Source organism: Monomorium pharaonis, chromosome 10, assembly GCF_013373865.1.
Source record: "Monomorium pharaonis isolate MP-MQ-018 chromosome 10, ASM1337386v2, whole genome shotgun sequence".
NCBI classification, from domain to species: domain Eukaryota; kingdom Metazoa; phylum Arthropoda; class Insecta; order Hymenoptera; family Formicidae; genus Monomorium; species Monomorium pharaonis.
Window position 1 is genome coordinate 8,939,608 of NC_050476.1, and position 21,751 is coordinate 8,961,358.

The 21,751-nt window shown below is 33.5% G+C and overlaps 1 protein-coding gene across 1 annotated transcript in view; it reads left to right on the forward strand.

The window, feature by feature from the left end:
* Positions 1 to 21,751, forward strand: part of LOC105831444 (peroxidase) — a 137,737-nt gene that overhangs the window by 110,756 nt on the left and 5,230 nt on the right. The window contains exons 9-11 of the mRNA XM_036292740.1: positions 335 to 491; positions 16,357 to 16,527; positions 16,592 to 16,790. Coding sequence (XP_036148633.1) covers positions 335 to 491; positions 16,357 to 16,527; positions 16,592 to 16,790 — 527 coding nt within the window. The remainder of the gene's footprint in view (positions 1 to 334; positions 492 to 16,356; positions 16,528 to 16,591; positions 16,791 to 21,751) is intronic.

Sequence of the window (21,751 nt, forward strand, 5' to 3'; positions counted from 1 at the left end):
AAAATGTCTCAATCTTTGAAGGGTGGTTTCACTCCTTTAAACCGTTTTTGGGCAGCTACGAAAAATTTCTAAATTCATGTATTTACCCCCTCTACATTTATGCCAAGTTTCATTAAAATCAGAATTTTTGAGTTCGCGAGGTTCCCTTGTTAGTGAAAGCCTGTAAGGCACTACTAAGTTTTTAATTTTCTTACGGGAGAATTGTATGATCAAATTGTCAATTAACAATAACATATTAAATGAATACTGACGTATGAATAAGCATAAACGATGAAATATTCATAACAAAATTATTATAAACTTTCTCATAAAAATAACAAATTTTGTTTGTCAGCTTAGTGTTAGAAGATCGATCTCCCATCGGTGCTTTGAGATTAAGTGATCACTTTAACCGACCAGGTATTATAGAAAAGGATAACAATCTGGATGATTTAACGAGAGGTTTTGCATATCAACTACAAAAATATTCCGATACATATTTTAATAAAGAGGTATCTATAAATTGAAAATGCAACTAATAATAAGAATAAAAATCATAACTAAAAATAAAACTTGAATTTTAAAGTAAAATAATTATCAATGACAAAAACAGAAAATTTAACCTAATTAGACCCACATAGAAATTGGCATCCAGTGGATGTCCAAGGGACGTCCATTAAACCTCCATAGATCCATGGGACGTCTATGTCCATGGTGGAAGTCAGATGGACGTCCATTAGAGGTCTAGTAAACTTCTTTAGCTCCATTGGAGGTTTACCTCCATGGCGGAAGTTAGATAGACATCCATTAGGAATCCATTAAACATCCATAGCTCCATTGGATGTTTTCTTCCATGGTGGAAGTTAGATGGACGTCTATTAGGGATTCATTAAACTTCCATAGCTCTATGAAACATTATTTCCATGATGAAAGTTAGACAGACGTTCATTAAGGATCCATTAAACTTCCATAGCTCTATGGAACATTTACTTCCATGATGGAAGTTAGATAGACGTCCATTAGGGATCCATTAAACTTCCATAGCTGCATGGAACATTTATTTTCATGGTAGAAGTTACCCAGACAACACGCTTGTCAGAATGAAAACTTTAAGAGAACTTTTTTAAGAAAACATTTAGATATCTTGAAAATGATGTCCAAATGGTAACATTTATCAGAGACGTTTACTAAGAGAGGTCTTTGAGATATCTCATGGAAGAGTTTCATTTAAGTTTTTTGAAAATGTTATCCTTATAATATCACAGCTAAATGATATCAGCTTAATGTCTCATAAAAGATATCACAATGCTGTCCGATTTTTGCTCCGTCCATGCGCGTCGTAGTTGACTCAAAAATCAAATAACATTATAACATCCTGAATGAGGGATCCATTTGATATTTAAAAAAATTATCATAAAGATAATGTTTTCAAAAATAACGGTTTGTCTACAATTACTGCGCACAAAAAAATGCACAAAATCTAAATTTATCATGTACTGAACAAAAACAGAATAATAAATGTACTATTCAATTTTTCTTAGAATATATGATCTATATAGTTAATACCATCTAATTAACCATTTGAACGCTTCAAAGTATTAATGCTAAATAGATCACAATTTCCATCAAATTATTAAGAAGGTTATGGAAAAAGATAAATTTAACAATGAAATTAATAAATAAATAAATTAATGCTATTTATTTTTAATATGTTTTGCAAAATTTTATTGCTTTTATAAAAAATAATATAATTGCGTCAATTTATAACATATAGGTATATGGAGACAATAACAAGTACCCATATCGATGAGTCAAATTGGCATAGCAGATAGAGTACAAGGTTTGTAATCCTAAGGTCCCGGGTTCAAAACCTACCAGAGGCAAGTAAGAATAAAATAAAATAATATAATTTAAATTTAATTAATTCATAAAAATTTGTCCTAAATTTAGTATATGTACTGTTGATAAAAATAATTTAAAAGAAATAACATTTTTATTTTAAATTTTTATTTTGTCAATCATCTATTGGGGCTCCATGAAGCCTCTACTAATGATCCATGAAACGTCCGTCAGTCATTCATCAAGGCTCCGTGAAGCCTCTACTAATGATCCACACAACGTCTAATAGACCTCTTTGATGACCTCTAATGGAGGTCTAATGGACGTCCACAATTCGGAACTGTGGATTTCTAATGGCTCTATATTGGACGTCTAATGGACGTCCACTGGAAGTTTAAACTTCCATGGCAGACGTCCATTAGACGTCTACTGGAGGTTTTATTTCTATGTGGGGAGCTATTTAATAAAATGCAGTAGAAAAAAAATTTGTTATATAAAGTATACTGACAATAATAAAAATTTTATATATTCTATCATCTTATTATTTTGAATAAACTTTTGATCTGATTATTTTTGTGTAAACTTTTAATGTAACTTTCTTATTAGTTTAAAAGTTATAAATATATTAGGTGTACAACTTTGCTTCCGCCGTTTTTTTTTTTTCGAAATTCGAGGCTTTATTGTGAAAAACTGGTTATACATTTACGATTCAAAGTATTGTTCATCGCTGGCCACTACTTTCTCTCATCTTTCAGGCAGCATACGAATACAGCCATCTATTGGAAAACAACAAAAGCAAAGTTGTACACCTAATATACAGGGTGTCCCATTTTAATCTATTACCCCTCGTAACTTTGCAGGGAGCGATCGTATAGATATAGAAAAACGTTTCAGACAAAAGTTGTATGGCTTCAAGAAGGACATAAGATGGTGACCTTGTCCTTGACCTTGGAAGCTGAAGGTCATTTTAAGGTTAAATTAATTTTTTTAAATAAAATCCTCTACTTTTTACATACTCTTGTAGCTTATCTCGGGAGATTTCCAAAACATTATAATTAAAAGTGTTTTGCTCAACTATTTTTTGAGTTATAAAACTCAAAAGTTACAGGCCGGCATTAGCATTACCCAAGATGTATCACGTGGAGGTTGCTCGGTCGAATTTACACCTCTTGTGCGTGTGTGTGTGTTTGTGATCGATCGAGCTTACGTGTTGGTGTGGATACCTAAAAATGAAAAAATTTCATAGTAGGTGTTCGAAAATGCATCCCCTTTTTTGGATACATAAACGCAATCTTTTATTAAAATTGTTACAAACTCTTTCAAGCGTAGCTAGTGTTATCCTCTGAAATACGTTACAAACACACACAAACACACACACACACAAGAGGTGTAAATCTGATCGAGCAACCGTCACGTGATACACCTTGGGTAATGCTAATGCCGGCGATCCTGTAATTTTCAAGTCCTATAACTCAAAAAGTAGTTGAGCAAAACACTTTTAAGTATATTGTTTTGGAAAGCTCTCGAGGTGAGCTACAAGTATATGTAATGAAAAGTAGGGGGTTTCATTGAAAAAAATTAAATTGACATACAAATGATTTTCAAATATGATTCCAAGGTCAAGGCCAAAGTCACCGTCTTATGTCCCTCTTGAAGCCATACTTTTGCCTGAAACATTTTTCTATACGATCGGTCCCTGCAAAGTTACAAGGGGTGATAGATTAAAATGGAACACCCTGTATATATATGTATATATATACAGGGAGTCCCAGAGCATACTGGTCACTGTTCATAAAAAGGTAGATGGGATCGAGATGAACATAAAAGTTCAATATTGTTGTGGGTTTGGTCTGCTAATAATCGAGATATAAATTTTTTAAATTATGCGAATGAGAGCGCGCCTTGCGCGCCGAAGGAAGGGCTCGAGCCGCTCGAGCCATAGCACGGCCTACTGTTTCAAGCATTGGCTGCCGGCGGCGGCGGGGGAAAGAAGGAGAAGCGTGGCGTCGTCGCCGTTCCCACGTCTCGCCGCACCGCACCTAAGCTCGCGTCGATGGCTGCTACGCACACTCGCGATTACATGACGAGATTATAAATTATTAATAAAAATAGGACAAATTTAAATCGCAATAAACTTTTGTAAATAAGAAAGTCGAAAGAGAGAAAGCAATGGAAACGTATGGAACCTGCAAATAATATAATATTTGCCGCATTAAATTCTCTCATCGTTTTTTATGGAATATTAAATTAACGGAGATTTGTCACGATTGATCCTTTATCATTCTCCTTTCGTAACCACCTTATTAGAAAATTACGAAATGCACGAAATACTATCCCTAATATGCACTCTTTGTAAAATAACACGATAAAAAAATATTCACGTTTGATCTAACGACTTCAGGATAAATTATTCGATGCAACTTCTACGGTAATTATAGATAATTAGAGATCAATTATCAAAAATTATCACTAAAACTGCGCTAAATAATCAGCACGATACTTTCTTTCTGAGTGTCGTATCGTGTTTAATGTTAAAAATGTTAAAAAATAGTAATATTGTTAAACAAATTTTATGACATTTAATGAAACTCTAATAATATTGATTGGAACTGTTGTTGAAAATGACGTTTATCGTGTTTCAGTAAATACTTTAGAGGGAAAGATATTCCTGCTAAATTACAAAGTATAAAAGTACAAAGTTCAATTTTACATACGAATCAAGAGTAAATAAAAAATTCAATTCAATAAAAGAATTCAGAGTTTCTTCTACCTTTAATTGCATTATTAATTACGACAGATTTTCAGTGACTTATAATGTATTAACGATAGAAGAAATTCGAAGTTCTCTATCATATACAAGAGAAAATCATTTCTAGTTAACCATACTAACGATACTTGACATAACATTGATCTCTAATTATCTATAATTACCGTAGAAGTTGCATCGAATAATTTATCCTGAAGTCGTTAGATCAAACGTGAATATTTTTTTATCATGTTATTTTACAAAGAGTGCATATTAGGGATAGTATTTCGTGCATTTCGTAATTTTCTAATAAGGTGGTTACGAAAGGAGAATGATAAAGGATCAATCGTGACAAATCTCCGTTAATTTAATATTCCATAAAAAACGATGAGAGAATTTAATGCGGCAAATATTATATTATTTGCAGGTTCCATACGTTTCCATTGCTTTCTCTCTTTCGACTTTCTTATTTACAAAAGTTTATTGCGATTTAAATTTGTCCTATTTTTATTAATAATTTATAATCTCGTCATGTAATCGCGAGTGTACGTAGCAGCCATCGACGCGAGCTTAGGTGCGGTGCGGCGAGACGTGGGAACGGCAAAGACGCCACGCTTCTCCTTCTTTCCCCCGCCGCCGCCGGCAGCCAATGCTTGAAACAGTAGGCCGTGCTATGGCTCGAGCGGCTCGAGCCCTTCCTTCGGCGCGTAAGGCGCGCTCTCATTCGCATAATTTAAAAAATTTATATCTCGATTATTAGCAGACCAAACCCACAACAATATTGAACTTTTATGTTCATCTCGATCCCATCTACCTTTTTATGAACAGTGACCAGTATGCTCTGGGACTCCCTGTATATATATATATATACAGGGTGTTTGGTAAAGATTTATGCAATTTTTATAAGCAGGTAGAGCGCATTAAGCTGAACATAAAATCCTCATCGTTTTTCCATTTTCACAATAGTTAACGAGTTATAGACTTGTAAAATTTTCTGTATTAGCCCGGCCTACCGGCAAATGCAAGCACGCCGAGCGCCCGACCGCGGCGGCTGCCCCTCCCTAGCGCTTGAACCTTGAGATTGCTAGGCGCGCGGAGGGAGTTGTTACAACAAGCGGCAATGGCTACGCACAATGTGTACGTGTACATACATGTGTACAAAGAAATATCAGTTCTAATGCTTAAAGAAGCAATTACTAAATTTATTTTTTTTTATAAATAATGATTATTTTTAATAAAACATTTTTTTTGGTGATAGTCTTAAATGTCGTAAACTGTCATAAATTTTAAAAGAAGCTATTATCATGTGCTCAAAAACAAATTTATCCTTCTTTAAACAACATTAGAAAATTTTATCGATTAAAATGGAAATAACAACCAAATAAAATGTTTCAACTTTATATTCTTAATTTGTTTCAACTTTATATTCTTAATTAAAAATTAAATAACGAGGATATTTATATTTTTAATAAAATTAATCCTTGTTGATAGACATTGATAGACTTATAATACACGGAAAAAACTTTATGGTAAAAATTACTCTGGTAAGTAATAAACGCGTGACAAGGAGAAATTATGAAAATTTTTATTACGTTTTTCATCAAATTACGATAATATTTACATTACTTATATGATATAATTCTCTGAAATTTCTTCTTACAGTTCGTGGTTACTATTATAAATAATAAATCATATATAATTTTACTATAAAATTTTCTCCGTGTAGATTTACGAATATATGAATTTATTAAATGTTTGAAAACTTATAAACAATATTTATTTAATTCAAGAAAATTTAGTATGTAATGTGTGTGTATTTGGTGTGCGTGTGCGTGTGTTTGTGCGTGTGCGTGTGTTTGTGCGTGTGCGTGTGCGTGTGCGTGTGAGTGTGCGTGTGAGTGTGCGTGCGTGCGTGCGTGCGTGCGTGCGTGCGTGCGTGCGTGCGTGCGTGCGTGCGTGTGTGCGTGTGTGTGTGTGTGTGTGTGTGTGTGTGTGTGAGTAACACACACACACATACACACACACCACATAGAAACGAAATCTCCAATGGACGTCTGTCATGGAAGTTTGGAACTTCCAGTGGGCGTCCATTGGACATTGAATATAGAGCCAATGCAAATCCACAGTTCCGTATTGTGTACGTCCATTCGACCTCTATTGGACGTCGTCAAGGATGCCTATTGGACGTTGTGTGGATCGTTGGTGGAGGCTTCATGGAGCCTCGATGGACGTCTGATAGATATTTCGTGGATCATTACACATAAAAAAATGTATTCTTAACAAAATTCGAAAGTGCCTTTATTCAAGAATATTTTATACTTAAAATTGTGTTGAGTATAAATATTTTTTTACAAAAAAAAGTATTATTATATTTTTTATAAATATTTCTTTCAACATAATATTTTCCTTAAATAAAAGTTTTTATTTTGTCCTTTTCATTTTTATCAACCTTTTTTGCAGACTGATATAGTTCATCAGTCTTGTACTATATGGCGAAATCTTACTTCCTTCTACGCTCTTGACGAGCCCCTTTTATTCATCTAGAAAGTGCATTTTATTCATAAGAAACACGCGCCACATAGTGGTGAGTAGTGAAGGTTTCACGGAGCATCGGTGGATGATTGACGGACGTTTTGTGGATCATTAGTAGAGGAGATTCCACGAAACGTCCGTCAGTCGTCCATCGAGGCTCCGTGAAGCCTCTAACAATGATCCATAAAACGTCCATTAGTTGTCTATCGAGACTCCTCTATTAATTATCCGCGTAACGTATAATGGATATCTTTTAAGATGTTTGACAGAGATCTATTATAGAGGTAAGATGAATCATGGGAAGTAAACATCCCATAGAACTATGGAAGTAAACATCCAATGGAGCCATGAAAGTTTATTGAATTTTTAATGGACGTCTCATGGATCTATGGAGGTTTAGTGGACGTCCACTGGACATCCACTAGATACCAATTTCTATGTGGGACATTTTAAAATTTATATATACATGCATGTATATATGTATTTATATATATTTGATTGTTTATTTGATGTGGACTTTTATATAAAATTTTATAAAATTTATTAGGAAATTTGAAAAAGTATGTATAGCATTATGAATTTAATCAAACTTTTTATTTATTTTTTGCATATATTAAAAAAATATTCTAATTGATAACGATAGCGAGTGAGTGTAGCGAGAGAGTAGGGAGGAGCGACGAGAGATGGCGTTAGTAAGAGCGAGAGTGGCGGCATGAGGCTGCGCGATTTGAGGACAGTAGTGTGTGTGAGCGAGAAAGTAAGAGAGAGCAGTGAGAAATTTGGCGCGGAGAGTTTCGGATGTACGACCGAGCGATTTAGAGAGAGTGTGAGAGATTCGAGTCTTGGAACTGCGTGACGCGGGGAGAGTGATTGCGAGTTACTCGATTGGTTATTGTACCGAGCTAGACAATATATTTATTTGTGCAATTGAACACACCGTAAACTCAGTAGACTATCCCTACGAGCCAATTCCGACATCCCGACATCCTTGAAGCGAGAATACCCAGAGTTACGAGTGAGCGAGCAAACTTAGCAAACTTAGTCTCTATATACCTTTTAGTTAACATAATAAATATTTGTATACAAATTTATTCCACTTATTTGTTTAAATGTTATTTGCCTAAAATTGCAACAAAAATGACGATATGCTACATAAGCCATTATAAACTAAATTATTTATTATTTTGTTCTTTTTAAACAAGCTTCAGGACTAAAAATCGGATATTTATCGATAAAATTTTTTATCGTAATAGAAAATAAAATAAGCTCAAGAGAATATTTTAATCTAGGAGCCCAATTTCTATGCTATTTTGCGACTTTATTTTAAGTATACAATTTTCTAGATAAAATAGATTCTGTCGTACATATTAATATATATATATATACAGGGTAATGTAATCGGAAGCCATCCCGTAATGGAAAGATAGACGGGATCGAGATGAACATAAAAGTCCAATATTGTCTTGGGTTAGGTCTATCAATAATCGAGATATAAATTTTTCAAATTGTACGAATGAGAGCGCGCCGTGTGAAGAGCCGAGACGCTCGAGCTGTAGCGCGGCCCACTGTGTCGAACATTGGCTGCCGGCGGCGGGAGGGAAAAAGGAGAAGCGGTGCCGCTGCCTGGGCTTCGCCGCCCTCGCGTCTCACCGCACCGCGCCAACACTCGTGGCGATGGCAGCTATGCACATTCGCGATTACTTGACAAATTAGGAGTTAGCAAAGATATGACAAATTAAAACCGTAATAAACTGCTGTGATTAAGAAAATCGAAAGAACGAAAGCGATAGATACTTATGGAATCTACAAATAATCTAATTTCTATCGTAATTGTGAATAAGTAAATTAATAAAAGTTTTTCGTATATTCACGAAAGATTCTTTCTTTTTCTTAAATATCTTATTTACAGTATCATACAATTCTAACTTTGTTTCTTATCGAATTGTGCCGTACTGTTAAATCCTTGATGAAAACATTAATAAAAAATTACCATAAATTCCCGATTGATTCTTAAAGTGATAATTTTCTTTTATAAGTGTATTATAATATTTGCCACATCAAATTCTCTCATCGTTTCTTATTGTTTTTTTTCCATGGAATGTTAAATTAACGAAGGTTTATCACGATTAATATCTACGATTGATTCTTCATATATTCTCATTTCGTAAATATTTAATTAGAAAATTATAAAATGCGCGATATATCCATATAATATGTTACACTCATTGTTCATAACACGATAGAAAAATATCTCTTGATGTAACGATTTCACAATAGATTATGCCTTCTACGATAATTATGCTTAGAGATGTTCAATATCAAATATTATTAATATAACGAAGAGTTTTTCTTTCATAACGATAGGGAACTCGAAATTTCTTTTATCTTTAATTACATTATTAATTACGACAGATTTTCACTGATTGATTTAGAATAGATACCAACAAAAATACGAGAATCTAATTGATTTCTCTTTTGTAATCCATTACTTGTCTGAATAAAAAAAAAAAGAATTTCAAGAAGTGATATCATTGTCTATCGTTCTCTCGTTTCCTGTTAGGAAAGTATATTTTCTCGTTGGAATATGACAAAATATCTACGGAGACATCGTGTTTAATAGTTCGGTTGGAATATTTCGTAAACTTAAGTTCTCTATTGTATAATTACGAAAGAAAACACTTTGTTGTTAACCATACTGGTGACATTAACATCTCCAAATATAATTACGATCGTATCGTATAATTTATCACGAAATCGTTAGATCAGGCATGAATACTTCTTCGTTTAAAAAACTCTTCGTTATTAATAATATTTGATATTGAACATCTCTAAGCATAATTATCGTAGAAGGCATAATCTATTGTGAAATCGTTACATCAAGAGATATTTTTCTATCGTGTTATGAACAATGAGTGTAACATATTATATGGATATATCGCGCATTTTATAATTTTCTAATTAAATATTTACGAAATGAGAATATATGAAGAATCAATCGTAGATATTAATCGTGATAAACCTTCGTTAATTTAACATTCCATGGAAAAAAAACAATAAGAAACGATGAGAGAATTTGATGTGGCAAATATTATAATACACTTATAAAAGAAAATTATCACTTTAAGAATCAATCGTGAATTTATGGTAATTTTTTATTAATGTTTTCATCAAGGATTTAACAGTACGACAATTCGATAAGAAACAAAGTTAGAATTGTATAATACTGTAAATAAGATATTTAAGAAAAAGAAAGAATCTTTCGTGAATGTACGAAAAACTTTTATTAATTTACTTATTCACAATTACGATAGAAATTAGATTATTTGTAGATTCCATAAGTATCTATCGCTTTCGTTCTTTCGATTTTCTTAATCACAGCAGTTTATTACGGTTTTAATTTGTCCCTATCTTTGCTAAATAATTTTGTCAAGTAATTGCGAATGTGCGTAACGACGCGAGTCTAGACGCGGTGCTGCGGGACGTGAGGGCGGCGAAGCACAGGCAGCGGCGCCGCTTCTCCTCCTTCTCCCCGCCGCCGGCAGCCAATGTTCGACACAGTGGGCCGCGCTACAGCTCGAGCGTCTCGGCTCTTCACACGGCGCGCTCTCATTCGTACAATTTGAAAAGTTTATATCTCGATTATTGATAGACCTAACCCAAGACAATATTGGACTTTTATGTTCATCTCGATTCCGTCTATCTTTCCATTACGGGATGGCTTCCGATTACATTACACCCTGTATATACAGGGTGTCTGGTATTTTTTTATGGGATTTTTATGAGCAGGTAGAGCGCATGAAACTGAACAGAAAAGTCCTTACCGTTTTTCCATTTTCGCAATAGTTAACAAGTTAGTGACTTGTAAAATTTTCTGTATTAGCCCGGCCTACCGACAAATGCAAGCGCGCTGAGCGCCCGGCCGCGGCGGCCGCCCCTCCCTAGCGCTTGAACCTTGAGATTGCTAGGCGCGCGGGGGGAGTTGTTACAACAAGCAGCAATGACTACGCACAAGCGACGCGTAACGCTAAATTCTCCCTTTAAATTATTTGATAGTTCCTTACCTTTTTGAATATTTGATAGTTCCTTACCTTTTTTAATGAAAATAAAATTTTCTAACAACAAAAAGTATGTGTACGTGTACATACATGTGTACAAAAAATATCAGATCTAATGCTTAAAGAAGTGATTACTAAATTTATTTTTTAATAAATAACGATTATTTTTAATAAAAAATATTTTTTTCATGATAGTCTTAAACATCGTAAACTGTCATTATGAATTTTAAAAGAAGCTATTATCATATGCTCGAAACAAAATTTATGTTTCTTCAAAAAACATTAGAAAATTTTATCGATTAAAATAGAAATGACAAACAAAAAAATGTTTGTTTCAACTTTATATTCTTAATTAAAAATTAAATAACTAGGATATTTATATTTTTAATAAAATTAATCCTTGTGATAGATTTATAATACACGAAAAAAACTTTATGGTAAAAATTACTATGATAAATAGTAAACGCGGGCCAAGGAGGAATTATGAAAATTTTTATTATGTTTTTCATCAAATTACGACAATATTTACACTACTTATGATATAATTCTCTGAAATTTCTTCTTATAGTTCGTGGTTACTATCATAAATAATAAAATCATATATAATTTTACTATAAAATTTTCTCCGTGTAAATTTACGAATATATGAATTTATTAAATGTTTGAAAACTTATAAACAATATTTATTTAATTTAAGAAAATTTTAGTTTGTAATGTGTGTGTGTGTGTGTGTGTGTGTGTGTGTGTGTGTGTGTGTGTGTGTGTGTGTGTGTGTGTGAAGGGGGGGATACATACATACACGAGCTAAAGAATAATCACTTTGTGACAGGAAAATGATTATTCCTTAATTCAAGAATTGGTTTGTAATTTGTGTGTAATTTGTGTGTGTGTGTATGTGTGTGTACATACGCGAAAATGTTAAACATTATTTGTTTTATGTAAAGTGTGGTGTTTATTATCAACAGAATACTCTTTTCAGTCATTAAAGATAAAATAATTATTAAAAAAAATACAATTAAAAGTGAATAATTGATTTTTTTTAAACTAGAATCATATTTTTTTACGTGTACATGTATAGTAATCAGCGTAAATAGTAATAGTGATATAAAATCGCGGAACTAAGGCATAATCATTTTCCTGTCACAAAGTGATTATTCTTTAGCTCGCGTATGTATGTACAAGGATTAATTTTATTAAAAATATAAATATCCTAGTTATTTAATTTTTAATTAAGAATATAAAGTTGAAACAAACATTTTATTTGGTTGTCATTTCCATTTCAATCGATAAAATTTTCTAATGTTTTTTGAAGAAGCATAAATTTTGTTTCGAGCATATGATAACAGCTTCTTTTAAAATTTATAATGACCGTTTACGACGTTTAAGACTATCATCAAAAAAATATTTTTTATTAAAAATAATGGTTATTTATTAAAAAAATAAATTTAGTAATCACTTCTTTAAGCATTAAAACTGATATTTTTTGTACACATGTATGTACACGTACACACATACTTTTTGTCGTTAAAACATTTTATTTTCATTAAAAAACGTAAGAAACTATCATAACTCAAAGGGAGAATTTAGCGTTACGCGTCGCTTGTGCGTAGCCATTGTCGCTTGTTGTAACAACTCCCCCCGCGCGCCTAGCAATCTCAAGGTTCAAGCTGGGGAGGAGCGGCCGCCGCGGCCGGACGCTCAGCACGCTTGCATTTGCCGGTAGGCCGGGCTAATGCAGAAAATTTTACAAGTCACTAACTTGTTAACTATTGCGAAAATGGAAAAACGGTAAGGACTTTTCTGTTCAGTTTCATGCGCTCTACCTGCTCATAAACATCCCATAAAAAAATACCAGACACCCTGTATATATACAGGGTGTTTGGTAAAGATTTATGCAATTTTTATAAGCAGGTAGAGCGCATTAAGCTGAACATAAAATCCTCATCGTTTTTCCATTTTCACAATAGTTAACGAGTTATAGACTTGTAAAATTTTCTGTATTAGCCCGGCCTACCGGCAAATGCAAGCACGCCGAGCGCCCGACCGCGGCGGCCGCCCTTCCCTAGCGCTTGAACCTTGAGATTGCTAGGCGCGCGGAGGGAGTTGTTACAACAAGCGGCAATGGCTACGCACAATGTGTACGTGTACATACATGTGTACAAAAAAATATCAGTTCTAATGCTTAAAGAAGCAATTACTAAATTTATTTTTTTTTAATAAATAATGATTATTTTTAATAAAACATTTTTTTGGTGATAGTCTTAAATGTCGTAAACTGTCATAAATTTTAAAAGAAGCTATTATCATGTGCTCAAAAACAAATTTATCCTTCTTTAAACAACATTAGAAAATTTTATCGATTAAAATGGAAATAACAACCAAATAAAATGTTTCAACTTTATATTCTTAATTTGTTTCAACTTTATATTCTTAATTAAAAATTAAATAACGAGGATATTTATATTATTAATAAAATTAATCCTTGTGATAGACTTATAATACACGGAAAAAACTTTGTGGTAAAAATTACTATGGTAAGTAGTAAACGCGTGCTAAGGAGAAATTATGAAAATTTTTATTATGTTCTTCATCAAATTACGATAACATTTACACTACTTATATGATATAATTCTCTGAAATTTCTTCTTACAGTTCGTGGTTACTATCATAAATAATAAATCATACATAATTTTACTATAAAATTTTCTCCGTGTAAATTTACGAATTTATGAATTTATTAAATGTTTGAAAACTTATTAACAATATTTATTTAATTCAAGAAAATTTTAGTATGTAATGTGTGTGTATTTAGTGTGCGTGTGCGTGTGTTTGTGTGTGTGCGTGTGCGTGTGCTTGTGTGTGTGTGTGTGTGTGTGTGTGTGTGTGTGTGTGTGTGTGTGTGTGTGTGTGTGTGTGTGTGTGTGTGTGTGTGTGTGTGTGTGTGTGTGTGTGTGTGTGGTGTATGTACGTACATACGCGAGAAAAGAATAATCACTTTGTGACAGGAAAATGAATAATCATTCCTTAGTTCGCGATTTTATATCACTATTATTATTCATGCTGATTACTATACAATACACGCACACGTAGAAAAATATGATTCTAGTTTTAAGAAAATCAATTATTCATTTTTAATTTTATTCTTTTTTAATAATTATCTTATTTTTAATGGTTGAAAAGAATATTATATTGATAATAAACACCTCACTTTACACAAAACAAATAATGTTTAACATTTTCGTGTATGTATCACACACACACACACACACACACACACACACACACACACACACCAAATACACACACATTACATACTAAAATTTCAATAATGAATAAAAGAATTCAGAGTTTCTTCTACCTTTAATTGCATTATTAATTACGACAGATTTTCAGTGACTTATAATGTATTAACGATAGAAGAAATTCGAAGTTCTCTATCATATACAAGAGAAAATCATTTCTAGTTAACCATAATAACGATACTTGACATAACATTGATCTCTAATTACCTATAATTACCGTAGAAGTTGCATCGAATAATTTATCCTGAAGTCGTTAGATCAAACGTGAATATTTTTCTATCGTGTTATTTTACAAAGAGTGCATATTAGGGATAGTATTTCGTGCATTTCGTAATTTTCTAATAAGATGGTTACGAAAGGAGAATGTATAAAGAATCAATCGTGATAAATCTTCGTTAATTTAATATTCCATAAAAAACGATGAGAGAATTTGATGAGAGAATTTGCCGGCAAATGTTATATTATCTGCAGGTTCCATACGTTTCCATCGCTTTCTCTCTTTCGACTTTCTTATTTACAAAAGTTTATTACGATTTAAATTTGTCCTATTTTTATTAATAATTTATAATCTCGTCATGTAATCGCGAGTGTGCGTAGCAGCCATCGACGCGAGCTTAGGCACGGTGCGGCGAGACGTGGGAACGGCGACGACGCCACGCTTCTCCTTCTTTCCCCCGCCGCCGCCGGCAGCCAATACTTGAAACAGTAGGCCGTGCTATGGCTCGAGCGGCTCGAGCCCTTCCTTCGGCGCGCAAGGCGCGCTCTCATTCGCATAATTTAAAAAATTTATATCTCGATTATTAGCAGACCAAACCCACAACAATATTGAACTTTTATGTTCATCTCGATCCCATCTACCTTTTTATGAACAGTGACCAGTATGCTCTGGGACTCCCTGTATACATATATATATCATGTTTCATAATCTTTTTATTAAAAAGTAGCTATAAATAACCTCTATATACAATATTGAATAAGATTATAAAAAAGGTTGGTCCATGGTTTCCATGATTCCGATTCTGCTCATTTAAAACAACAAAACCAAAGAGCTTATTAATTAGAATAAGGCTATAGCAAATATCAAAATAAAAAATATATTAAGAATGTAAAAAATAACGTTATTTTAAAATTCAAGTTTTAATTTTTGTTATTTTTGATTTTGAATAACTGTAAAAATTGGAAAAAAAACAAATTGGAAAAATGTGGTTTTGAAAAAAATGTGTCTAAAATTTTTCATACTAATTGTATAGAGATAATTCTACTCACGATTAACCAGTTAGTTCGGAGCCATACAAAGGAGCCATACTTTTTTTCTGTTTACGAAAGTTTTACAAAGCTATTCTCTCTTTTCTACGATTTATTCTCTCATTTCTAGCAAAGTCGAACTCTGAGCGGCTCATACGAGAATTTTGTTGCGAGAATTCACGTATATCTCCGTTTGCTAACCAATAATCATATTCAAAATTGGCATAATCCGCGTATGTAAGACTTTTTAACGTGTAAATAAATAAGTAACTTATCTTGCATTCGCTCACTCCAACTGCAACGTTCAAAACTACACTGACAATGAGTAGAAAAAGCAAATGACTCTCACAGACAGGTTAAAATCAATCGTACTTTAAAAAAGTGCAATACTTTTTATTCCAAATGTAAGACCTTCCAAAAATAACAATCTTCCAAACTTTAGCCGAAATATAAATGTCGACACAATTTATTATTGTGCAAATTAGACTAAATCCTTTTGCAGACATATTTTCCAGATAAAATACTTGAAAAGTATGCAAAAAAAGTCGATTTTTTAACCCGCTAGACTAGCCTCTTAAAAAATCTGTGATTTCAAATTTCGATAACTTTTAACTATATTGTATAGTAAAATATCCTTATTAATAATAATTACTGGCAGATCACACAATACTTGTTCAGAAAAGGGAAGATTCTCGGATCTGACTTACGAGCAGTAGATATTCAAAGAGATCGTGATCACGGACTCGCTTCATATAATGATTATCGCGAACATTGCGGACTGCCACGAGCGAAAACTTTCGATGATTATGCTGACTATATATCTTTTTCGGTAAGTAAACTAAATCTTCCTGTATAAAATTTCCTTGGATTACAAATAAATTTTAAAATCGTAGGATATATACAAACTTTCTACGTTATACGCTAGTCCAAATGATGTTGAGTTGACCGTCGGTGGATCCTTAGAGAGACATGTTGACGGAGCACTGGTTGGACCGACATTTCTATGCATCATGTTAAAACAATTTCAACAAACGCGAATTGGCGATCGTTATTGGTTTGAAACAGGAGATCCGAAAATAGCATTTACCATAGGTACGCTAACAATGTGCTCTAAATTGTATAACTATAAATGTATAATTGTAACAAAATTATATCAATGTCTATTAAAATTTCGATTACTTTTAGTACTTTTTTTCAGAATAAGTCACATAATTTTTCGAAATTTGTATAAAGTGTCTCCAAACATTCCAGCCAAACTTTAAGATTTTATGTTTAATTTTAAACAAAAATTTCTTAATATAAATATAAATATAAATCAAAAATGCTTTTTTAACCCTCAGAGTAAGAAATATAAAAGTTATGATTTATACGAACTTGGATTAGCGTAACTTACAAACTTTGTCGGCGCATATTCTCGAATATGAGTTGTATCCGTTGAAATTCAATCAATTTCAACGTATTTTTTTTATCAAAAAAAAGCTCAGAATTATGATGGTCTTGGTTAAAAAATCGAAGATATTTAAAAAAAAGATTTTTTGAAAAAAAATGAGAACAAAAATTTTTTATAAAAATTTGCCTTTTTTTTAAACGCCTGTATTTATTTAAAAAAAAGATAAAATAATAAAATCAGTCAATGGAAAGCCAAAAAAATAAACATTAAGAATCTATAGTCAAAATTTTTATTCTGTTCTAATACTATATTTCAGTGCTTGAGCCTAGTTGCCCTTTTTGAGCCGATTCCCGAACGCGCCGCCTCCTATGCCCCCACTACCGCGCGCGGCCTTGACGGCCGAGCCGCCGATCTCGCCCGTACGCTTTGTCTCAGGAGCAGCTCTGTATAAGAAATGGTGCCCTGCACCACAAAATTCATTAAAATTACTCTAAGTAAATAATTTTTGTTTTTATAAACAAAAAAGTACTAATTTTTTTATTTCTAATTTATTTTATATGTAGTATAACAATATGTAAAAACATAATATATAAATTAGAATTTTGACAATAGTTTAATTTTTACATCACTCGTGAGGTATTATTATTGATGCTTTTTTTAAAGTGGTTTTCTCAGTAGGCCTAATCCACTAAAAGATGAAATATAATATATAGCTTGGCATTCTTCTAATTTTCCTGTCGTTTTTATATATCTTACAATATATAAAATTTTGTTTTCCTGCCAAGCTGTATATTATATTTCATCTTTTAGTGAATTAGGCCTACTGGGGAAACCACTTAAAAAAAACGCATCAATAATAGTATCTCACGGGTGATGTGGAAAACTATTGTCAAAATTCTAATTTACATATTATGTTTTTACATATTGTTATACTACATAAAATAAATTAGTAATAAAAAAGTTAGTACTTTTTTGTTAATAAAAACAAAAATTATTTACTTAAAGTAATTTTAATGAATTTTGTGCAGGGCACTATTTCTTATACAGAGCTGCTCCTGAGACAAAGCGTACGGGCGAGATCGGCGGCTCGGCCGTCAAGACCGCGCGCGGTAGTGGGGGCATAGGAGGCGGCGCGTTCGGGAATCGGCTCGAAAAGGGCAACTAGGCTCAAGCACTGCTATATTTAATTGGCGATATGAAAATGTGATATTTTTCGATATTTTCCGATGTCATCAAAATAAAACGTAAAATACTTACATTTTTTAATATAAATAAATAATTTGAAAATTTTAACAATTTATTATTATTAATTTTCATTAATTACAAAACAGAAGTAATAATATTAAAGTAACAGTTACTATTAAAGTAACAAATAACACTTTATATTCACTTAATTTGTAGTAAATGATGAAATTTTGCATTATACTTTAATATAAAAAAAAACAGTCATTTTTATGACGATTTTACTTAATTCAGCAATTTTGTGACGTTCCATACCCAGATAGCAAATCATAAAGAAATGGCAATTCCACGTTCACTCCATGACGTGGAGAACAATATAATTGATTAATTTTTAATCAAATATGACCGCGCATTTGCCTTTTTGTTCGATTCCGAATAGTAGTTTACTTGGCGTTTCACCGGTCGACTTAACAGTCGTATTACTTATCGCATACTCAGCATCGCTCAAAACTTTGTACCAATTTTTACCCGTATCATTATCGGTCAGCTTGCTTAACATGTGAATGAATGCCTTTAAAAAATTGATCCGTTCGGCTTACCCGTTTGCCTCTATCGGATACGATAACTCTCGGTTTGCTATAGTATACAAAGTATTGTTTTAAACACTCAATCGCTTCCCGACTTCTGGTTGTTTTTGTTGCGTACGACTTCGTAAATTTGATGAAGAAATCGACTATTGCAAATACATATTTCTTGGTGAGTACGCTTTTATCCATCGGCCCGCGTGGTCAATGTGTATCGTATCAAACGGGACGGCTACTTTAGCATCACAATGCAATTTCCTTTCAATTTTATCATTAGGTGGAGAAAAAGCGATACATTAAAACAATTGCGCACATGACTAGTGACCTTTTCCTTGAGAAACCAATAGTTTCGTTTAATAATATCGCAGACTTTTTCAATGCCTACGTGGCCCATCTCATCGTAATATTTGAACATTACATTAGCATCTATATTTGCTGATACATAAAACAATAGGTTTTCGCCGTTCTTCCGATAGACTAATCCATTTCTGAGCTCGAAGTACTTGCGTTCGCGTAACTCTATCTAACTCATTACGTAAAAGTTTTACTGTTGGGTCCTGATTTTGACAGAGCGACAAATTTAATTCAAATGAATTGTCCTCGACGACTAAAATGCTATTCGCCCTACTTAATCCGTCGACATGAGTAATTTTTCTGCCCTCGCGATGTCGTAATCATAGTCCTGAAGTTCTAACGCTTTGAATGCGCGGGTTAATATCTTTTTTTTTTCAAAGCAAGCGTCAAGGAATTGCAGTAATAATCTTAAATTTAATACCATACAGATAAATTTTGAATCTTCTAACAGCATAGACAATAGCTAGTATCTCTAGTTCAAAACTATGATATTTGCTTTTAAGTTCCGACGCCCTCTTCGAAAAATAAAATATCGGATGAAATCTCAAGTCCGCCTTGCACTGCATTAAGACTGCACCAAAACCTAATGAACATGTGTCGCAATGAAGCTCTGTTTCATTCCGTGGACTATAAACTGATAAAACAGGTGTCTCAGTCAATTAACGCTTTAGAATTTCGACCGTCTCTAGCTCTTTCTCGCTAAAAGTGAATTTTACATCTTTTTTTAACAAGTCGTACTTAGCAAGTATAGAGAAGTTTTCTATAAATTTTCTGAAAAACGAGCATAACCTGATAAATCCCCGTACTTCCCTTACGGTCGTCAGATTCGGAAAGTTTAACACCGCTTCAATACCGCTCTTGGTTGGGTGTATGCCCCTCTGCGACACTAGATATCCTAAATACTCCATTTCCGTGAACAAAAACTTACATTTGTCGATTCTCAATTTTAACTTATTATTTACAAGCGATTTAAATACCCGCCTCAAGACTTGTAGGTGATGTTCGATCGTCGTTGTGGCTATTAAAAAGTCATCTATATACGCTACCCCCTCTCGAACAGTTCTTCTAAGATTTTGTTTACATAACGGGTGAATCGGGCTGGAGCCGGTTTCAAACCGAACGGCAACCTTAAATATTCATATTGGCCAAACAGGATTACGAATGCCGTATATTTAACTGATTCGTTTGCTACGCGTATGTAATAAAACCCGTCTTTAAGATCCAGCAAGCTGAAATATTTTTTCCTTTCCAATAGGTCCAGCTGTTCTTCTGTAATCGGTAGAGGGTGGTTGTCGTGTGCTAAATACGAATTTAGTGTTTGGAAATTCACACACATTCTAGTCTCGCCATTCTTTTTCTTAGTGAGAACAATCGGGGATGCGTATTCGGATTCGCTCGCTCGGATAATTTTTTTCTCGAGTAACGCATCTAATTTTTTTTCTTACTTCAAATTTTTCCGCGTGCGACAATCTTCTCGGAGAAAAATAGAAAGGCTGATACTTTTAATACAAGCTTTATTTCAGCCTCAATTTGAAGCTCTTCTGGACGCTCCACCGACACGCAATCTTTTTCAAACAATTTGATCCAATTGTTTTGAATCTCGTTCGGAATCTCCGGATTTATTTTTAATCCATCAGCTATTCCATTCCTTTCCTCAGATGCATTTATATTCAGGATTTCATAGCATTCGTCCAAGACGTTTACATTTCCGCGTGTTAGCTTATATCCAAATTTATTTATAATATCTCGTTCCAAAATTACCGCAGAATCCGTAGTACCGTCATCGATCACAAATAATTGTAGCCCCTCCCTCAAAACTTCGTCTAAAGTAATATCTAGCTTTACCTAGCCGACAATCTTTAATTTGGAACCGTTTATTCCGTGATATTTTAAGTCTCTACTTTCAATTTCTTCGATCGCGTTACTTAAGATAAAATTTTCTTTCACGAAGCTAACAGGACTCCCCGTATCGAACAGTGTATCTAAATAGAAACAAAATCTTTTGCCTTCGTACTCGAGTTCGTACTTCGTTTTTTGTTGACAAACGTCTTCTTCCAAATGCGTCTCGCGGATGTATGTTACCTGTGAATCGGTCTTCTTGACTTCCGAACAGTCCTTTGCGTGATGACCTTCCTCACTGCACTGGAAGCAGGTCGAATTCTTCTTTAGTTCGGTACAATCTCTCGCCAGATGCCCAACACCTTGGCAGTTATAACAACGAATGATGCCTCTGTCCGATGCTTCTTGCTCGTTGACATTAGAAAGTTTGGCACCTTTGAGTTCGCTTGTCGACGCCTTCGGTGATTTTAATTCGCTCTTGCCGAAGTTATTTCCGGACGTTCCTCGAGCTCATAGCAATACTTTTTCGAAAGCCTTTATCAGCTCCTCCACCTCCGTAAAGCCTTGCATCTTTGCCTGATTTTTCAGAAACTGGTCAGGAATGCCTTCAATGATATAATCGACTAATTCATCGTTGTTGACTGGCACACAATTTCCCAATAACACTTTTTCGTGTACGTACTCATTAAATAATTCACTATGTT